Raw genomic sequence first — 22513 nt, forward strand, 5'->3', positions numbered from 1 at the left:
GCACCCTCGCCATGCACTGCTTATGACTTCAAATAGACATCACTGATGACATCTCAAATGACATCTCAAATTACATCATCCAATGAGTGTTTGTTTTATAGTTTACATAGTGGCGGGTAACTACCAACACAATCACCCCGGGAGGGGCACACAGCACCTATCACCAGGCTGACTTCAGCCCCGGGGACCCCATCCTCCGGGGCATCCCACATTGTTTTAGGGGAAGGGAGTACGTACCCCCTCCTCGGGCCATATTTGGCTCCGTGGATCACATATCCTGGGGCCCGGCTATTTCGTAAAAATGGAGGGAGGCACCTAACTCCCTTCCCAGGGCTGTTTTCTGGCCTCGGGAACTCCATCTTCTGGAGCCCTACGATATTATGAAAGGCGAGGGAGACGTGCTGCCTCCCTCCCTTGGCCAATATTGGCCCAGAGGACCCTATCCCCTGGGGCCTTCTCTAGTATTAATTGGGGAGGAGGGCTGCGCAACTCCCTCCTCGGTACAATTTAAACAGGTGGGGATTTGGGGGGGGCACTCACTACATGATTGTTGGGGGCCGCAGGGGAACACCCGTGGCCCTAGCCGACTCCCTGTGTCCAGGGAGAACTGGCATTGCTTCCGCCCTCAGTGAGCAGCAAAAATGCTGAGCGGGGAGCAATTTTTTTATCTTTACCTACCTACTTTGATGTGGGCACGAAAACAGATGAAACGTCTGCTCCCATTGGGCGGAAGCATTTTACATGCCCTTGTCAGCTGGGAACGGACTTAGTGTTTGCTCTTGCTTGATTGGCGCCTAAAAATTGCTCTAGGTAAGCGAGAGCAAACTCGTTATGTCCTGGGGCCGGAGGGGGTTTGGGAGGTTAGGAAGCTAGGGACATAGCAGGACCATGGCTGTGGGTTATGGGGTCCCCATGGCCCTTAATGACTCTAGGAGGGGGGCTGCCTATCCCTCTCTTTGGTATGCACGGTTGGACCCTGGGGGATGAGTTCCTTGGGCTGAATGCGGGTTGGGGAGAGGGACCACTCTGCCCTCCTTCCCCACTTGTTGAAAGGCCGGGCCCCAGGGACCAAAATTGGCCAGGGAGGGGTCCTCTCCCCGTTTTAGAAACTGCCCTGGCCCCAGCAGAATGTGGTCTCCGGGGCAGAAACCATACAGGGAAGAGGGCCGTGTGTGAAGCACCCCCCCCCCCCCCCCCCACCAACTCCTTTTCCCCTTAATATATTAATATAATATAGCCATGCCAGGTTGAAGTGGTGGCAGACAATCAGATCTCATTTTGAGATCTCTGGGATCCGTCAACCCTCCGCATCCCTAGATATACATAAATCTTTTTAATAACTCCAAAATTGCTGAATGGAATTACAGCAAATTACAAAAAGGGCTCTTCCTGAATGAAAATCTAACTTTCTGCTAAAATTGTTCGGGCTGTAGCGGTGTTCCAAAACCTTGTGGGAAATAGCTTTGGGAAAATGTGTTTTGGGACTCTCCCCCGTTTTTCTTGGCCCCTAGTTAACGAATCACGCTGAAACTTTCCAGACAGCAGATAAATTAACTGGTGTGTTCATTTTGAATAGTTTGTGAAGATTTGTCAAACGACACCAAAGTTATTCACAAAACAAAGACACTGTCTGTGGAAAGCAGGTCCTAACTTTAAATATCTACTGGCGACTGCCAGTAGGAAAAATATAGATAGAGATGTGTATATATAGAGAGAGATTGATTTAATTAACTGTATTTTACCTGTGTGGTAAAGGCATGCTTTGTAAAGTCGTGCAAATATATGCAGGTGATAGATATATTTTGTATAGTAATGATAACATACGTGTATCATGTGGGACTTTGTGTGATCTCCACCTACTGAACTCTCCAGTGCTTGTAGCTGGGGCTTCTAGGCAGGCCAGTTATTCAAAAGCCACTGTTTAGCTCAACCTCAACAAACTTGCCAAGTCTGTGATTTCCTGCTTCATCCACCAGTCTGTGCGATAACTGACCCAATCGTATTTCGACATTGTTCTAAGACTGAGCTCGTGAATAGGTGAACCTTCTTGATACCACATCATTTCCGTTGTTTGGGGCTTCCTTGTTTACCAAAGCGCTGCAAGAGCAACCCTCATTGTGACACGAATGTGAAGATGTACATATAAGTGTCCTGGAACTCTGTATATTGATCTTTTCCTCAAAAGACCTTTCTTGTGTAACACTTTGACTTTCTAATTCAAAGAGTTCTCACTTGCTTATTTGCTTGTTTTAGGTGTGACATTTCTTGCTTCAGCCAGTCGTGACAGGCTAATTCACGTCTTCAATGTTGAAAAGGGATATATATTGGAGGAAACCCTAGATGATCATTCATCTTCTATAACAGCTGTGAAATTTGCATGTGAGTAAGGGGTTTTTTATTCTGTTTTATTGTAGTTAATTGATAAACATTTTCTGTATTCTTTGTCATATGTTTGCCTTTTGAAGCATCCTAAAACTAAAATATGTTATTGTGACTAAAACGCGTCAATAGTATTTTTCCTGGTTCTCCAGAGGGTTTCTAGTTGACTACTGTAACCGACCGGCATGCCATGACATTATCTGCAGAATAGTGCCCTTTCATTTTCCATAAGGAGCTGTTTCACTTTATAACACAAGAGGCAAGGGTATGTTTCTTTTTCACACCATGATCATATATTTCCAGCTGTGCACTATTACTTGGAATTATGCTAGTCTCTATTATGAGAATTTAAATAAAGTGAAAACTAGAAAAAGGGGCCATTATTTTGGTGGCTCGGTCTGCCTCTATCATGTATCTCCTGTATCTCATTTTTCCAGTCTGCTTCAGAGCAGGGGTAATAACATTTTAGGGGTCTACTTTAAGTTTTATATTTTTTTCACTAATTAATAGACCCGTTTAACAAACATTTTCCTGATCTTTTACTAGTCCTCAATAAAATGTATATCATTTTGTCTCATTACTCTTCAACTCACTGTAACATAATGATTCAATTTTTTAGTACTACTTAATGTTTTCTATAGGTATGACCTGGAGCCAGCTTTACCAGGAGTACATTTAATGACAAAAAGTGCACAAAGGTGTTTTAGATGAAGCCCTTCTGCCATTGGGTGCTCCCCTTTTGTGCTCCCACTTCAGCCATTGCTTTGATGACATTTTAAAACCGCCCACAGTGTATATTTTCTTTGAATCATGCTTTTGGCTATAGAATATTGCAATCTACCTAAACTGCATCAATTGCAATAAAGGGATTCTGTAGTGTCAATACACTGCAGTGCACGGACACCCCCCTTCAGAATTCTTATCCTACAACCATAGCTACTTCTACTGCAATGCCTATGTTATGTTATGTTAATTCACTTGTAGAGCGCATGGCTACCCAAGGCCTCCCAGAGCTAAGAACAATCCCCATAACTAGAAGAGAGAGAAACGGCTAGATCTAGAGCAGCCAGGTTTTAAGTGCCTTTCGAAAATTGAGTTAGTGACTGGTTAATCGGAGCCTGAGGGGGAGGGAGTTCCACAATTTAGCTCCCAAATAGGCCATTGTGGAACCGCCCCATCTAGCCCTTTTGATTCTAGGTAATGTAGCCAATGCTGCTGACGCAGACCTAAGTTCTCTAGAAGGCTTATAGAAAGTAGCCAAGGTCTTTAACAGAGGGGGACCTCTGTTATATAATGACCTATGGATACAGCATCATCAATCAATCAATCAATCAGTATATTTATAAAGCATACTACATAACCATAAGTTTTTAAACTTTATAAGCTGTTCCACTGGGTGCCAAAGGAGAGATGCAAGGGCTGGTTTTACGGAAGTATGCCTTGGTATTTCTAATAAGAAGCGGGTCGTTGCACTTTGTACCACATGTAATTTCCTCTTCACATATTTGGGGGAGCCAAGAAACAGTCCATTACCATAATCACGTCGGGACATAATAATCGCCTGGATAATAAGCCTTTTCGCCAAGGTCGGAAGTATTGCGAGAACCTTCCTTAGGAGCCTCATTAATCCAAAGCAAATGGCAGAGATTTTCTTGGCTTTATGTTTCAGAGTAAGTTGGGGGGGCTTTTGATGCACTTCTTGGGGGGAGGCAATTCCCCCAAGGAGCTTGGCAGCAAAAGATTCTTACCCGGACCAGAGTAGTGGTCCAAAATCATTATTTCTGTTTTGTCACCATTTAGTTGGAGCATACTATCCCTCATTTATCCTGATACTGCCTGTAGGTGAAAGTCCAAATGATTCCACCAGCTCAGCCAGGGGGGATATATATATGTATATGTATATGTATATATATATATATATATATATATGTGCTAGACCCTCAATTCCAGTCTCCTTCATCCTTTGGCCGAGCACATGATGATCTGCTGTGTCGAAGGCAGCACTGAGATCAAGAAGCACAAAGTCATGTAACCCTGGTCCATACAATTTCAGGCCTCTTCCTTGACGACTATCAAGGCTGATTCAGTGCTGTGTCGAGGTCTAAAACCCACCTGGGTAGGATGAAAGATATTGTTATCCTCCAAGAACATAGATAATTGAGCAGTCATATATTTATCCAATATTTTAGAGGGAGAAGGTAATAATGATATGGGTCTATAGTTTTGAGCACTGTGGCATCCAAGTTAGGTTTCTTTAGCATGGGTTTGACCATGGCATTTTTCCACTGACCAGGGATGGTGCCCCTATCCACTGTTCTACCCCTTTCTTCAACTATTATCCATAGTCCTACTCCCTCTTACTCTTAACCCTGCTCTTTTACCTGATTGCTCCTCTCTACAATTCTTGTTAGGCCATCATGCTCTCCTACTTATACCGACATTTATGGGTACTCGCTGAGGATTTCCTTCTACTTTCTCTTTCTCTTACTATTGCTTATAGTAGTGTACTCTTACTCCTGGTGTTATAGACGTTAAATCTTTTCCCCTTCTTCCACTGTTCCTAATCTCATACTTCTTTTTCTCCCCTTACTTAAGACAACTGATCGTACTTTGCGCAGCATCCTATCTTATTTAAAAATTTTATTCACTAGTTTCTTAATTTACTTCTTTATACCTACGCTTACCCTTATCTCTATTCCTACTATGCTGCCAACTCCTGTATTCTTTTCTAAGGTATTTCTATCCCCTGTACTATTCACCACAGTTAATTGATTTAGCTACCTAGTCCTCACCAAATCCGTTCGACCATTCATCACTGTGAAGTTAACCTTTAACCTACAGAACTGGAAGCAGAATTATTAAGCATGACCTGCTCTGACACTTTTCCACTACCTTTTTCGGAGGATACAGGTAGAAACCAAAACATTTTAAATTTGTCAGTCATGCAACTCTCTGGACTTTCCCTTCAACTTGTAACTTACCAATGACACTCAAATCAACTCTCCATTGTGTAACTCGCCCAACAAATGGAACCTTTTTTCCTATATATTTTTTGTATTTTCTCCCATCCGGATCTCCTACCGTTGCTCTGGAGCGTTTCGCTCCAAATGTATCACACAGATAACCTGACCAGTATCAATTAATTCACACCGGCTGTTCTAGTAGCCAACTCGAGGGCCCTGCAGGAAAATTGAGCTATTGTGTGTCTCTAAATAAGTAGGGGAATGTATTAGTTCTTGAACCAATATGCAAGGCAAACAGTGTCGCCGTTTATAGCCATCCTGCCAGAATTCCGGGGTCCGCATCTATTCATCTTTGACGGTTTGATGAAATTGATTTTATTGGAAGGCTATTGGGCCTCCGCGAACAAGTTCTACTCTCCATTTCCTTGACGAACCGAGTATGTGTTTCTTAGCAGATTCAACAAAGGTAGTACCTTGATTTCATTCTTATTAATTTGGTGGAAGGAGGTGGTGAGGTTTCGTTGAATTATTCTGTAGAATAAAAGCACCTTTTGGGGCAGAATCAAATTATTCACGCCTGGAACATCTGACCAAAGGACATTTACCAGGTTTGCTCGATATTTTTCACGGAGCCCTACGATTAACTGAGAATATGAAAAACTCCAGTAGTTTTCAGTTTTTTTTTTCTCACTGTACTAATACTGGTTGGTTTTGGCTCTGAATTCTTTTTAGACTAGGCACCAGGAAAGTACTCTAGACATATTTGGTCACATGAACTTACGGCACGTTTACCTTGGTCTCTGGGTTTCACCTAGGGTTAAGCTTCCACGGAACATTATTCTTTTTGCCACTATGATATTTTCTGGTTTCAATGAAGTAAACGGTTTTTGCACTCTGTTAGGAACGGTTGATGACATTTGACTGCCGATTTAGGCATCCCATTATCTTCAGAAGTTGTAGACCCTTCATGCTAGCACGTTTAATTTTTGGGTCTCTTTTGGAATGCTTTGTGGTATTAAATGTGTTGAAGATGCTATTATTTTTAATAAACATTCTATTGCTTGTAATCAGACGCTTTAGTTACTGCTCTTTTTTCACGTAAGTTGTACTTCTTATAGGTTCTACAGGGAGTGCAGAATTATTAGGCAAATGAGTATTTTGACCACATCATCCTCTTTATGCATGTTGTCTTACTCCAAGCTGTATAGGCTCGAAAGCCTACTACCAATTAAGCATATTAGGTGATGTGCATCTCTGTAATGAGAAGGGGTGTGGTCTAATGACATCAACACCCTATATCAGGTGTGCATAATTATTAGGCAACTTCCTTTCCTTTGGCAAAATGGGTCAAAAGAAGGACTTGACAGGCTCAGAAAAGTCAAAAATAGTGAGATATCTTGCAGAGGGATGCAGCACTCTTAAAATTGCAAAGCTTCTGAAGCGTGATCATCGAACAATCAAGCGTTTCATTCAAAATAGTCATCAGGGTCGCAAGAAGCGTGTGGAAAAACCAAGGCGCAAAATAACTGCCCTTGAACTGAGAAAAGTCAAGCGTGCAGCTGCCACGATGCCACTTGCCACCAGTTTGGCCATATTTCAGAGCTGCAACATCACTGGAGTGCCCAAAAACACAAGGTGTGCAATACTCAGAGACATGGCCAAGGTAAGAAAGGCTGAAAGACGACCACCACTGAACAAGACACACAAGCTGAAACGTCAAGACTGGGCCAAGAAATATCTCAAGACTGATTTTTCTAAGGTTTTATGGACTGATGAAATGAGAGTGAGTCTTGATGGGCCAGATGGATGGGCCCGTGGCTGGATTGGTAAAGGGCAGAGAGCTCCAGTCCGACTCAGACGCCAGCAAGGTGGAGGTGGAGTACTGGTTTGGGCTGGTATCATCAAAGATGAGCTTGTGGGGCCTTTTCGGGTTGAGGATGGGGTCAAGCTCAACTCCCAGTCCTACTGCCAGTTCCTGGAAGACACCTTCTTCAAGCAGTGGTACAGGAAGAAGTCTGCATCCTTCAAGAAAAACATGATTTTCATGCAGGACAATGCTCCATCACACGCGTCCAAGTACTCCACAGCGTGGCTGGCAAGAAAGGGTATAAAAAAAGGAAATCTAATGACATGGCCTCCTTGTTCACCTGATCTGAACCCCATTGAGAACCTGTGGTCCATCATCAAATGTGAGGTTTACAAGGAGGGAAAACAGTACACCTCTCTGAACAGTGTCTGGGAGGCTGTGGTTGCTGCTGCACGCAATGTTGATGGTGAACAGATCAAAACACTGACAGAATCCATGGATGGCAGGCTTTTGAGTGTCCTTGCAAAGAAAGGTGGCTATATTGGTCACTGATTTGTTTTTGTTTTGTTTTTGAATGTCAGAAATGTATATTTGTGAATGTTGAGATGTTATATTGGTTTCACTGGTAATTATAAATAATTGAAATGGGTATATATTTTTTTTTGTTAAGTTGCCTAATAATTATGCACAGTAATAGTCACCTACACACACAGATATCCCCCTAACATAGCTAAAACTAAAAACAAACTAAAAACTACTTCCAAAAATATTCAGCTTTGATATTAATGAGTTTTTTGGGTTCATTGAGAACATGGTTGTTGTTCAATAATAAAATTAATCCTCAAAAATACAACTTGCCTAATAATTCTGCACTCCCTGTATGAATGCTGTAACCACATGTTATTGCAATGTAATCATTAAATGATTCTGAGATGGTGAAGACGATCATACTAGTTGGGGCTCTTCAGCCACAGGGTTAAACCCATACTTGTGTTCTGCTTCAAGGAGAACTTATTCTGACAGTTTGGGCTGGACTGGTCCTTTTCTTGCAGGGTCAGGGCTGAGTTGCATATGGCTGGGGTCTAACCTGAGGTGGCATGGAATGAAAAATAACGATGGGCTCGGATAAAGCTGTGAGTAATTACTCGTTACAGAGATTAATTCAAGCAATCCATCCATCATTTTTTGTATATGTTGATGAATCCTAAGGCTATCCCGGACTGTGAGGCAAAGTTCTACATCTTTAAGCATCGAACAGTTCCACATCGTGACAGGTCAAAGTCCAAGGAAAGGTGCCATTCCAATTTCCCAGGTTGTTCCCGTGGCCAATCACAATTGAAGTGTTCCGGGTGAGCTGAAGAAAAAGTATAAAAATCCAAGTTTGATAAGACCCCGTCCTGCTACTCTTGAACTCCAAGGAATGCGTGAGGGCGACAATATGCCTCTGTGTCGCTCCTAAAGCTGTTCACCGTAGGAGCCAATTCTGACCCTTGTCCAAATGCAACCCTAATTTCTTGGGCTATCGCTGCCGCAGAAAATCTAACAATTCAGTGAAGTCATGCTGCAGCACTTTAACTTACTGCCATCTCCCTCTGGGGGTGCATTCAGACCTGAAGAAACCCCAATAGCCCCCATATGGGTCTTCACAGGTATGTCTGCTTTCTCTGCCAGCTGGATCCTCTGGACCTGCTACGGATACCACACTGGCTTCATTGCTGACTCCGATCTTAACACCACAACCCATGCCTGACCATTGAGCACCAACCCTATCGTGCTTCCTGAGTCGGCACCGCTTAGACCTCTACCAAGGCCACACACACCCTGATCCTTTTGGGACGCAGTCTTTGGGCAATGTATCAGTCAGAAACTGTACCCTTGCCCCATGGGAGAGTTCAAACTTTGGTTTCTTTATTTGGAACAGATTCTGACAATGATGCATATAATTCTGGAGATTATTTTGCCCAATCATATACACAGGACGATGAGGACCTCCAGGATTCCATTGGTGTGGACATCTCCAGACACTGGATTAGTTTTGCCCCACAGCCTGCCACACAAAAAAGTGTTTCCTTTGAAATTGTCATACGAAGGGCAGCAAAAGTTCTCAACTCCCAGTTACCAATTATGGAGATGACGACTAATGTTAAGGAGGTGCTTTAACCTGGCCAAACAAATGCTGAGCTCCTACTTCCATTTAATTTAGTCTTCACAGGCACCCTGCTCTGTGTCTGGGCAAAACCCTGTACCAAACTGCAAGTGAACAGACTGGTAGCATGACTTCACCATCCACTCCCGGGGCAATATAGACTTTTTGATGCTGCACCCCATCCCTGAGGGCCTAGTTGTGCATGCCTCAACAAGCAAGGTCAGTCCTAATGAATGTGCCATACCACATCACGGAACCGGGAATCTTAGCAGAATGAACCCATTGGGAAGCATATGTTTTCTTTGATAAGTATGGCAGTTCGTTCTGTTAATGCCAGCTGCTTCCTAGGGAGTTATATCAATGCCTTTTGGAATTGTCAAACAGGTCTTACCTCGTGTCCCTGATTACTTTCATCCTGTCCTAATGCAGACTATTCAGGATGGCAGTGATGCCATTACATTTACCACCATCTGTGGATTGAACATTACAGATTGCCTTGGCAGGGCAATTGACACCATTGTGGCTATCAGGTGGCATGCCTGGTAGATGTCCTCAGGCTTCTCCAGTGACTTTCAGTCCACCCTAATGGGCATGCCCTTTGTTGGCTCTGCCTTTTTAGTGACAAAGCAGATTCGGCCCTTGCGCTTTTTAAAGATAGTAGGGCCACAGCATGCTCCTTGTACGACCTAAAGATTGTCCAGCTGGTTTATGCTCTATCATTCCTTGTCACTCCCGCTGCACCTTCCACCATCCTCAGAACTGCTGACAGAGGACGCGTGTTCCACTTGCAGGAGGAAGTGCAGGCTCTTCTTTCCAAAGGAGACATAAAGAGGGTGCCAGCATCAGAAGTAATCTTAGGTTGTGGACTTCCGCTACTTTCTGGTGCCGAAGAGTGATGGAGGCCTTCATCGTATTTGGACCTTCGCCATTTGAATTCCTTCCTGCTGAAGAACCAATGGAAGATGCTTATCCTGGCCCGAGGATCGTAGCATTAGACCTGCCGCAGACATATTTCTGCGTTCCTTTCCTGCAGGCTCACAGGCGCGATCTGTGGTTCACAGTGGGACAGGAGCAGTTGCTATTCTGTTCCATTTTGGCCTCAACCGTGCCCCTTGGGTATTCATGAAAATGTTTGCAATGGTTACAGCTCATCTTTGAAGTTCAGGAGTTTCAGCCTTAACCTACCTCGATGATTGGCTGCTGAAGGCAGACTTGCCCCACACAGGTGTCACCCACCACCCAACTGTGACTAGCTTCTTTCCATTGATGGGTTTCACTAGTAACATGCTGAAGTCACAACTCGCAGATACTCCTTTTCATCGTAGCCCTTCGAAACACAATGCGGTTTCACGCCATACCCCGGAACAGAGAGTCCAGGACTTTTGTACTAGGATCCCAATGTATCTGCCGCTCTTAGTGGATCTCAGTCAAGATGATTCTGAGGCTGCTGGGACTGATGCATTCTGCTGGTTGAGCACAGCAGGTGCAGCACGATTCGAAGTCCAACTGCTCATAGCATTAAGAGGACTTATCGATCATATCCACATTCCTGTGGCGACTGCAAAAGACCAACAGTGATTGTGATCTAGTCAGCAGAAGTCCCTGCAAGAGCTCACAGTGTTGACTGATGCAACGCTTCTGGGTTGGGGTTGCCACTTAGATAGTTAGAATCCAGTGGCCTCTGGTTTAGGGTAGATTCCTAGCTTCATAGCAACCGTCTTTAGCTGAGGGCCCTCGACTTTGATGCTGGAGGCCTTCCTTCCATCAGATGGAGGCTGGTACAGGTGCTGAGGTACACCACCACCACCATGTGGTACTGGAACAACAAGGTGGATGGTGTCACAGACCCTGTGCTAGGATGCTTTGTGCCTTTGGAAGTGGCTGGACCTTCAAGCAATCTTCCTGCTGGTGAACCATTTGTCAGGATTGTTGATGTTGATTTTGATGCCAGTGAGGATGAGCTCAGCCCTCGGTGCCTAGTGGATCTTGATTGACAGTTACACCCAGAGGTGGTGCAAGGTCTCTTCTGCTACTGGGGAGATGGGTCGCACCTTGGCTCCATCAATTTGTCACCGATGAAAATACACAATTTCATCATTTCTACGTGTTGAAGCTTCCTATGCATCTCTTGCTCGGAGGCGTGCTTCGCCTCGAGTAGGAATCGGGACTCCTTTATGCTTTTCTGCCAATACCACTCCTGCCATGTGTTCTTTAGAAGATCAGGACTGACCTTGCACACGTCATCCTAGTTGCTCTGGATCAGGAATAGGGAGTATGGTATCCAGAACTCTAGTACCTAAGCATCTGTCCTTCAATGAGGTTGTCCCACCAGATCTGCTGTTGCAGCAGCAGGTCTGGGTTCTGCACCGAGCCTTTGCAATCTTCACCTTCATGCTTTGTGTTTGAGCGTCAGCTCCTGAATATCTTTGACCTTTCTCCAGAGATGGTTGATGTCATCTTGGCAGCCAGGCGTCCCTCAACAAAAACTTTATATGCCTGGCATTGGGACAAGTTTGTGGTTTGGTGCAGCACACACCCTAGATTTGCCCCCCACCCCAGGCTAAATCCTAATTGTATTTGTTTTATTAATAGCCCGGCAAGACCTTGCTCTGGGCATAGTTAAGGGTTACCTTTCTGCTCTTTTGGCTTTTTTTGCGGTTACCGTATCAGTCTTCTTTGTTTATGTCTTTAGGTGTAATACAATTTTTGAAAGGGCTGCAACAAGCAGTCCAGGGATTTTTCTTGCTCCTCCCCACCTGAATCCTCCCCCATCACACTCAATCCATTTCAATCCATCGGTCCCATATCTTTGTGAACTTCTGGGGACAACCTCACACCCGATATATTGCCTCCTCTGCCCGCCTATATCACTCCATGTTAGACTTCTAGTCTCTCTGTGTCGGAAGCACTGCACAGCCCCCGGACCTTATTACATCCCTCCGGGTCACTGCCAATGCAACATTAGAGAGCGGAATCCAAGGTCATCTTCCTCCAGAAGTCCAGGCAGACCAACCAGGGAGTGACACCAGGGCCTCCCCCAAGGCCCCAAGAGCCTACTTTGATCCCCCTCCCAGAAGGCTGTCACTCACAGCATGTGAATAAATGTTTCCCACTGTCCACAATCGGGAACCTTGAACAATGAATTTTACACCACATAAAGGAACTTAGTGAGTGAAATCATTTTATAGAGGGACAGCCTACCTAGCAGGGATAAGGGTAGCAGACACCAGTGCCCCACATCCCCCGATAGCTTTGCAGTATCCACCTCCTGTTCTTATCATACAACAGGGTATGGTCTTCAGTTAGATTCCCAGGTAAGTGAACCCAAGGTCCGACTGCACCAACTGCTGGGGTCAGCCACCCTGTGGCACCTAACAGGATAGTGGGTACTCTGTGGACTTACCTCAGTTAAGAGTAATGCCGAAGAAGAACCTGAAAATTTGCAGGATTTCCACGAACCTCTGTAGGGAGTGGTCCGCATTTGCCAAGTAGAGCAGGACATCGTCCGCATAGAGAGAGATCGCATCCTCCAGTTCCCGTCCTACCTGAGGCCCCGCAGCAGTGCATCCTGCCGAACCCAGTCCACCAGCGGTTCCTTTGCCACCTCAAAGAGTAGCGGAAAAAGGGGGCAACCCTGTTAGGTGCCCCTTTCCCATTCAAATTCCTCAGATTTTTCAGTGCTCAGCTTCGCCCTCTGCCTATGGTAAAGGAGACTTACACCCCTGGTACACAGAGCCCGAAACCCATATGTAGGGCCAGCAGTTACGGCCACTCCAAGGAATCATACGCCTTCTCTGTGTCCAATGTCAAGAGAAGTGCTGGCTCCTGTTTACTAAGCCACAAGGCCAGACAGCCGAAGACCTGCCAGAGGTTGTGACACATAGATCTTTGTGGCATGAACCCAGATTGATCTGGTACCACCACTCATTCGATCACTTTTGGTAATTCATTTGCCAAAACTTTACCTAGCAGTTTAGTTTCCACCTTGAGGAGGGAGATCTGCCTTTAAGAGGCACAGTCCTCCAAGGGCTTCCTGGGTTTGTGAATCAATACTGTCTACACTTGCCGAAGAACCTGGGGAAGCTCACCCAATGTCTGAGCCTTGCAGAACACCATGTGCAAAGGCTTGAGCACTTTGCTCTTAACACAATAAAAAAAAACTCTCTTGTGACCCAGGGCCTTCCAACCTTAGATTTGGGCCAGGGCTTCAGCGGTTCCTCTCTCTGTGATCCCAGCCTCAAGCGAGTCCCTAGCGTCCTTACTCAGTCTAGAAACTGGGAGATCATGCACAAACCCCTGAGAGAGATGGGAAGTTTCAAGAATGCTAAGATAGAGAGCAAACAGACAGGGAGCCCTCTGCCCCTGCGGCATACATACTGCTGGGATGCAATGTTGGCCTGCGTCCTTCCTGGCCAACCAGGCCAGAACTTTCCCATTCTTATTCCCAGTCTTATAGATTCTACTCTGCAATGCCCAGTACAGTGTCTTTGCCAGCTGCTGGTATTCCTGCCTGACTTCTGAGAGTTCATGCTCAAACTGCTGTACCTTCCAGTGCCTCTCCATATTCTTCCCCACCACTTGCGAAATTAGCAGGCCCTGGACCACCGTCTTATATGTCTACCAAAGTACCATCCCCGAGAACACTGACCCCCTCATTCTCCTGGAATTACAGGCCAGACACCACCACAGTGCAGCAGCGACTGTCCAAGTATGTCAGCTCCCATGGGTCTAAACACCAGCCAGAACCAGCACAGGCTCGGTAGCTTCACAGCTCCGTACAAATTTGGGAATGGTCAAAAATGCCCCTTATCAAGTAGATGGTATTTCTGTACCTAAAGTGGTGGGTCCCAGGAGCACAAAAGTAGTCAAGATGGGCCAGCGAACGAGAGGTACTGGCCACTTAAGAAAACTGGGTAAGGCACCCACCACAGGTCCTCCACCTCCTCAGCGTCAACACTGAAGCCAGCCAATTCTTCCTCTGAGAGCCCTGAATCAGGAGCCAGGGCCTCAGAGTCCACGCTGAAGCTCTGCAACCACTTTGTCCATCTCTGTATGTGCCTCATCCCTGGTGGAGGTCACTGTTGGCCCCCGAAGTGGACCCTGCCTCAGCTGGTAAGTCTGCCGTTTAGTGGGGTGCTCACCAGCACAGCCCTGTTTCATCGGGTGGCCCTGCCTTTCCAGCCAGTCCTACACCTTTGTCTCTGTAAATAAGTGAACTGCAGTGCCCAAATTCACCCTCCACCTGGTGACAGGCCGTAAACAACAAGGCATTTTTGAAGTTTAGGTGCACAAATGTTTCTTGATCATCAAAAGACTTGCATTTACGTTGGACCTTTTTCGTATAGTTTGGTTAAATGCTCATCGGGCTGCTCTCAACCCACCAGGAACTGTGCTCACCTGCCAATTGCAGGATATGGTCCTGGCTGTGGTTGATTCGCATTTGTTGCCCTCTCATCCAATTTGGTGTAGTTCTCCCTCGGAAGGCCCACATCAGTTACCATTGCCTCTATCTTTTACGCTCCAAGGCATCCTTCATGACCTGAATGTGTGCTACGGTCGTGGATGTGTGGGGTTCCATGTATATTGGTGGCCCCGCTGGCGTGCAGCCCTCCGCTGCTCTCTTCACCGCTGCTGGGACCCCCTGCTGAGATTGCACAATCTTAGGACCGGGCTCATAAGCCCTCACCAGCCTTGGAATGTCCACACGGCCTCCAATCAAGGTCCCTCCTTTGGTCCAGCACTCCAGCTCAGATGGGGGTGGAGGTGGAAAGTCACTGGCACTCTCACCGAGGGCCCACTCCTCCTCCAAGAACACCTATCCAGGAGTCGCTCCTATGGATCCCCTCAGAGGCCCCTTACTGAGCCCTGCCTCAACAACAGAGGGTATAACAGGCCCCAACCACCCCGCAGTGACGTGTCCGTATTGGTGTCCCTCCTGGGCCAAGGCAGCACTCGGGGGGTGTATGTGCCGGCTCCTGCTTCACCCCGAGCCCACTCGAGCTCCCCTCAAGAGCTGCACCAGTCTCTCCAGCCCGAGGCCATGCACCCACAATGGGCCTTGTCCCTCCTTCCAGGTCCCACAGTTCCTCCGGCTCTTCACTGTGATGTCAGCTCCCAAGACCATCACAGCATGATGCCGCCCAGCCCAGCAGACCTCTCAGGCCTTGCACCCACAGCTCTTGAAAATGGGCCCCTCCAGGCCCTGCTGGCTCCTCTGCTTCAACAGACTCTCTCTGGCACTATCAGTAGGTACCAGCCACCTCGAGGCCTCAGCACGGCCCAGCTCAACATGCTGGCCTTCACATTGCATAGGCCCTGGCCCTTGGCCTGCTAGCAAAAAACAACCCAACTCCCATTGTGGGCTCCATAGCTGTCACATTGCATAGGCCCTGTCCCTTGGCCGGCTAGGAAAACACAACCCAATGCCCAGTGTGGGCTCCACAGCTGCTCACAAGCACGCTCTGTCGCCACCAGACCTCCATTCATTACAGCAGGGGTTGGAGTTGGTTGACATAGGATTCTGGCACCAGTGGGCCGGCGGCGTCAGAGCTCCAGGTTATGTGTTTGACTCCATTGCTGCTGTGGCTACGCCCCCAAAATTGAGTTGCTCGTTGCCATAACACTGGTGAGGCATGTGAGTGAGCTTAAGCTCGCTTTGTTAACCTGCCATACACCACTTTCTTCCCAGCCAAAATGGTTTTGCAGGCATCAACATCTTTCTTTCCTAAGGTTGTGACGCCATTATACTTTGATCAAAACATCACCTTGCGGGCGTTGTATGCTCCTCCTCATTCCTCTAGTGTGGAGAGAGAACCATCTTCATCTGGATCGTGCTCTGTTTTAAGATCTGCTACGTGAAGGCTAAAAAGAGGCCTCCAGAAGGATTGCGTGCTCATTCTATCAGGACCAAAGCTGTCTATGCTTTAGTATGCTATTATCTGTTCTATACATTACCCATCCGGCTGTGTGGGCACCCCTTCACATGTTCGCAAAGTGATATTGTCTGGACAATCTTGTTTGTAGAGCAGGGTGTTTTTCCCACTCAGTACCGGAGAAGTTTCTGGTCTGTGTTCATTCACAGGCCCACCTCCAAATAGTTACTGAATTGATATTTATTCAAAAGGTGTGGAATCAGTGGCTAGAGGTCTATATCAGAAGAAAGAGTTACTTGCCTTTGGTAATACTGTTTGGGATAAAGAGACTATCTAGCCCCAGATTCCTCACTGACCCTCCCATCCTCTTTGTTCTGTGAGTGGCCTCTTTCTATTAATAAGCTGCATGCTGGTCACAGTAATTTGCTTTCAGGACTCTGCATCGAGGGGTGCGGATAGTGTTGAAAGCAACAGACGTCAGCCCTTGAGTGCCACCTGTGTAGACCCTGCATGTCATGTCATTACCAGAGCATAGCAGTGTCAGTGTGTGCTATGCAGCGCTACCTGCGGGTGCACAGAGGTACTGCTGAAAAGTTTCTGGATCCAGTCTGATGCCTAGGGAATATTTAAAAGTTGAGGAATCTCTGGCTAAATATTCTGTGCCAAAAAAGAATTACCAGAGTTCAGTAACTTGTTCATCTGTGCAGATGGCTCAGCAAATGACAGGAGGAGGAGGGAAGTATTTGGAGGGGGTGGAAAACAGGAAGAGAAGGACAGATTACCAAGAGTTCAGTAAGTCAATAAATGGCAAATGGCTTACCTCCTGATCCAAGGTTTACAACACTTTCACATTATCATTTGAGCATATTTTTACATAGCTTGACAGGTGGTAAGCACTATACACCAGAAGATCTGTCCATGTTCACCAGAATCATGGAACAAAAGTCATTCATTAAAGTATATATTTTCATCCTTTTGGATAATTCAACATATTTCAACAGTTCTACAGGCTTTTAAATAATTAATGGCCACATCTGTGAATATTTGGAATAGCGATTTCCTAATTCCGATTTCATGTGAATCGCAAATAGGAAATCGCAATTCCAAATGTAAGAAACTCCATTGAGTTTCTTTTGCGATTTCCCCCTTCCTAATACCGAATCGCAAAACCAAAAATGTGATTCAGTAACAAGTTACCGAATCGCAGTTTGGGCTTTGTACATCTCAAAAAGCATTTTTCTAGCCTCAAATAGGTCGATTCTGCGAATCAGCCCGTTTGCGATTGGAAAAATGCTTTGTACATGTGGCCCCAAGTTTTGTGACAAAATGCCAAATCGAACACACAAAGATGAACATTACTATTAGTATCATGCCAACAATCTCTGCTTTCTGATGGATACGTCTACCTGCAGGTTACTCACCTCTTAAATCGCCTAGGCACCAGACTAGATTTGTAAACTTTCATCTGCTCTCCCATGTCCAAAGAGGGCACCAGTTCCACATTGATGCCACTGGAACCATAAAGTGCCCATCCCTGTGGCTTTTTTAGTTCCCTTTTTTTCATATCTTTGACAAAGATCTGGCACACACTATCTTTTCCTCTCCTACTCTTTCTTTTCCTCACCAAACATTTTGGTACAATGCTAGGGATGTCCCCCCGCACCCCCAAAAGGATTCAGGCTTTAAAACCTGTCAGGTTTGTGACGGACAGATGTAAATCACAGACCCTCATTCCATTTACCCTTGGTGTTTTTAGGGACGGACCTCTAGTTATGTACTTGTGTGTCCTGCATCAGCGTGTACCCTAAGGCCATAAAATAGAAAGTGTAGGATGCTGGCCTGGTTTATAGTGGGTACCTAAGGTACTTACACCTTATACCAGGTCCAGTTATCCCTTATTAGTGAAATGTAGGCAGTGTCTAGCAGCTTAGGCTGTCTAAGGGTAGCTGTAGCAGAGCAACCAAGGCTGAACTAGGGGACATGCAATGCTCCTGCAATACCACTATAGTTACGCAGTACTTATATGTTATAAAAGGACAATACTCCGTGTTACCAAAAATAAAGGTACTTTATTTTAGTGACACAAGGCCAATAATATCTTAGAGGCAATACTCCTTCTGGAGGTAAGTATTATACACAATATATACACTAGTTACCAAAATCAGGTAAGTAAACAATTATAGAATAGTGCAAATAGTAGAAATACATTACAAGGGACCTAGGGCCAACACAAACCATATACTAAAATAGTGGAATGCAAATGTCGAATTCCCCCCCCTAGGCAAGTGAAGTGTGTAGAGGGGTGCTGGGAGAGTAGTTAAGTTAAGTATCCCAGCCCAGGAAAGCAGGAGTAAAGTACAGCAAGTCGTGGTGAAGAATTATGCAAGAATTAAGCTAGACTGCAAGCAACCAACGGTGGATTCCTGGACCTGAAAACCTGTGGAGAGAGGAGACCAAGTCCAGAAGTCGAAGAAGAGTCCAGGAAGAACAGGAGTCCCTGCCCACCTGGAAGAACGTGCAAAAGTGGAATCTCCGGTCAGAAGAAAAGTACAGAAATGCACCAAAGAAGATAGCTGTGGGTTCCTGCTTGGTGCAAGAGATGTCCCATGTCAAGTTGTTGGATGCAGGGTGTTTGCGAATTCTGCCAACAAGCCTTGGTTCACGCAAGTATGCGGTTTGCGTCAAAGAGGAGCTGCCTGGACCCAGGAGGGACCTGGGGGTCTCAGCTCGGACTGAGGAGACGGAGGGGGCTCTCAGCACTTCAGAGAGCCCTCAGAAGACCAGGCAGCACCCAGTCCTAGAACACAGAGACAAAGGAGTTGCAAAGTGCGGTCGTCACAGCACTACACTGGAGGATCCCTCGCCGCCCAGGAACAACTCTGGGAGCTGTGCGTTGCAGGATGGAGTGCTGGGGACCTGGGCTGCTCTGAGCACAAAGAACTTTTGGAAGAAGTGCACCGAAGCCCAAGGAGCTGCCGAAGACATGGTCGCTCCAGGCCATCACCTGTGTTCAAGGGATCATACTTGTCAACAGGAGAGGAGTCCCAGAGTACCGGTCGTCATCGCAGAGAGGTGCCTGCTGAAGCAGGGAAGTGACTTCACCCTGCACCAGAAGAACCAAAGGAATCCCCTGTGGAGTGACAGACAGGCAGACCTCAAAGTGTGCACACCTTGGAAAATGTTGCAATTGCTGTCTGGAGCTGAAGTTGCAGGTCACAGGAGTCCTCTTAGATACTTTGCAGTTACATCGGTTCCAGGAGCAGACAGTGGTTGATCCAACGGTCAGAAGCTGAAGCAGAGGGTGCAGAGGAGTCCTGGAGGAATCTTGCAAACCGAATCTGAGGAAACACCCAGAGAAGAGACCCTAAATAGCCCTGAAAGGGGGATTGGCTAACTACCCAGGTATGCACCTATCAGGAGTGGTCTCTGACTTCATCTGCTGGCACTGGCCCTTCATAGGTCTCCAGAGGGTCCCTGCACCTTGGAATCCAAGATGGTTAATACCAGGGACACTCTGGAGGAGCTGTGGTGGTGATGGACAGGGGAGTGGTCACTCCCCTTTCCTTTGTCCAGTTTTGCGTCAGAGTAGGGACTAGGGGTTCCTGAACGGGTGTAGACTGGATTATGCAAGGAGGGCATTGCTTGTGCCCTTCAAAGCATTTCCAGAGGCTCTTGGAGGATACCCCTCCCATGCCTGTAACACCTATTTCCAATGGGACACCCCTCTCCTAAAGGAATGCTTTGTTCTGTCTTCTTGGAAATGAGCTGCTGAGTCCCCAGGAGGGCAGAAACCTGTCTGTGAGGTGGCAGCAGCTGGGGCTGCAGTTGAAACCTCAAAGAGCTGGTTTGGCAGTACTGGGGGGTCCATGGTGGAGCCCCCAGGGTGCAAGGAATTGCCCCCAATACCAGATTTGGATTGGGGGTTCAATTCCACAGTCTTAGACACCTCACATGGCCATATTTGGAGTTACCATTGTGAAGCTGCATATTTGTATTGACATATATGAAGTGCACGCTTAAAATGGTGTCCCTGCACTCACGAAGTCTGGGGAATTGGCCCTGGACAACGTTGGGACACCTTTGCTAGTGCAAGGGTGCCCTCACACACAGTACCTTTGTACCTAGCCTTCAGTAAATGAAGGTTAGACATATAGGTGACTTATAAGTGACCTGGTGCAGGGAAAAATGACTGTGAAATAGTGTGTGCACTATTTCAGTCAAGCTGCAGAGGCAGTCCTGAAGAAAGGTTTGTATGAGCTCCGTAGAGGTGGTAAAAGAAATGCTGCCCATAAGGATCTCCTGGAACCCCAGTGCCCTGGGTACCTAGGTACCATATACTAAGGACTTATAAGGGGAGGTCCAGTGTGCCAATCAAAATTGGAATATGGAGTCTCTAAACTATAGTGACAAATTTGGTACACAGAGAGAGCATAAACACTGGAGTTCTGGTTAGCAGAACTCCAGTGACAGAGTAAAGCATACTGACAACACACATAGGCCACAAACTATGAGCACTGGGGTCCTGGCTAGCAGGATCCCAGTGAGACTGGCAAAACTCCCTGACACACAGGCAGAAATTGGGGGTAACATGCGAAGAAAGGTGGTACTTTCCTACACAACCCCCCAATTCCCCAACTGAGGGACAATAAGGCTAAACTTGCCCAGATGATTCTTCATTGTCTAAGTGGAAATATCTGGAGAGTCCATCTACAGTGGAGTGGTTACTCCCAGGTCTATGTTCCACTATAACGCCCATCCCCTGTAGGGAAATGGACCACCTCAACAATTTAGGGTTTTCTCTTTTCATCTGTTTTAACCATAAGAGAGGTTTGTGGTCTGTCTGAACAATGAAGTGAGTCCCACATAAGTTTGGTCTCAACTACTTCAGGGCCCAGACCACAGCAAAGGCCTCCCTCTGTATGACTGAGCAACACTTTTCTCTAGATGTCATCCTCCTACTGATTAAAGCAACAGGTTGATCCTGGCCCTTTGACTTCAGTTGTGATATCACTACCCCAACCCCCAGTTGAGATGCCTCTGTCTGGACAATGACTTTTTTTGGAGTAATTTGGTCTTTTTAGACAGATGCAGTACACATAACCTGCTTAAGCTGCTCAAAAGCTCTTTGACAGCTGGCTGTCCATAATACCTTTTTAGGCCTCTTTTTAGAGGTGAGGTCATTAAGAGGTGGAACAACGGAGCCATCGTTTTTATGGAACCTCCTGTACTTCCCAGTGAGGTCAAGGTCTGTCCTTGAGCTCTGTCCTAGGTCTGAGTAGTAGTGGGAGCCCAGTCTAAAATACCTGTATCTTCCCTTGTAGTGATTTAGTCTGTTCTTCACCTACCAGATAAACCACTTTCCCCTGCCCTATTTGGCATTTTGAAGCCTTGATAGTGAGGCCTGCCATTTGCAGGGCCTCCAAAACTTTACACAGGTGGACCAGGTGGTCATCCCAGGTGGAGCTAAATACAGCAATATCATCTAGATATGCTGCACTGAAAGCTTCCATACTTTGGAGGACTTTGTTCACCAGCCTCTGGAAAGTAACAGGTGTTTTTCCAGGCTAAAGGGCATAACTGTAAACGTATAATGCCCTCCAATGGTTGTCGGAGGATGCTAAACCAAAAACTGCATTTTCAATGTGATCTGCCAATATCCTGCAGTCAAATCAAAGGTGCTTAGATACTTGGCAGATGCCAGTGTATCTATGAGCTCATCTGCCCTGGGTATAGGGTGAGCATCTGTTTTTGGAACTGTACTGAGCCCTCTGTAGTCTACACAAAACCTAGTTTATCTCTTTCCATCTTTGCTATGAGGTTTGGGGACAGGCACCAGTGGGCTGGCCCAGGGGCTGCCTGAGTGCTCAATAACACCTAGGTCCAACATTTTCAGAACCTCAGATTTAATACAGTCTCTGACATGGTCAGGCTGCCTATGAATCTTACTTTTGACATGCAAGCTGTCTCCAGTATCAATTTTATGCTCACACCAAGTAGTGGTACCAGGTGTGAGTGAAAAGAGTTCAGAAAATTGGCCTAGTAAATTCTTACATTCCTCCCTCTGCTCTGCTGTGAGGCAGTCTGCAAGTACAATTCCTTCCACTAAGCCATCAGTTTCAGTGTTGGAGAAGAGGTCAGGTAGAGGATCACTCTCTTCCTCCTGCTCCTCATCTCTGGCCATGAGTAGGGTCAAATCTGACCTATCGTAGGGTTTAAGTCGGTTGACATGAAGTACCATGCGAGGACTTCTGCCAGTGCCCAGGTCTATCAAATAGTTGCCCTACACCCGTTTTTTATCACAATAAGATGTGGTCCACTCCATTTGTCTTGGAGTGCTCTTGGTGCC

At 46.4% G+C, this 22513-nt stretch overlaps 1 protein-coding gene across 1 annotated transcript in view; it reads left to right on the plus strand.

Annotated features, from left to right (window-relative positions):
* The window catches only part of WDR62 (WD repeat domain 62), a gene marked incomplete at its 5' end in the record, with an annotated part of 926258 nt that overhangs the window by 227251 nt on the left and 676494 nt on the right, over window positions 1-22513 (plus strand). Inside the window, one exon of the mRNA XM_069207611.1 lies at window positions 2254-2379. Coding sequence (XP_069063712.1) covers window positions 2254-2379 — 126 coding nt within the window. The remainder of the gene's footprint in view (window positions 1-2253; window positions 2380-22513) is intronic.

This window comes from Pleurodeles waltl, chromosome 9, assembly GCF_031143425.1.
Source record: "Pleurodeles waltl isolate 20211129_DDA chromosome 9, aPleWal1.hap1.20221129, whole genome shotgun sequence".
Classification (NCBI taxonomy): domain Eukaryota; kingdom Metazoa; phylum Chordata; class Amphibia; order Caudata; family Salamandridae; genus Pleurodeles; species Pleurodeles waltl.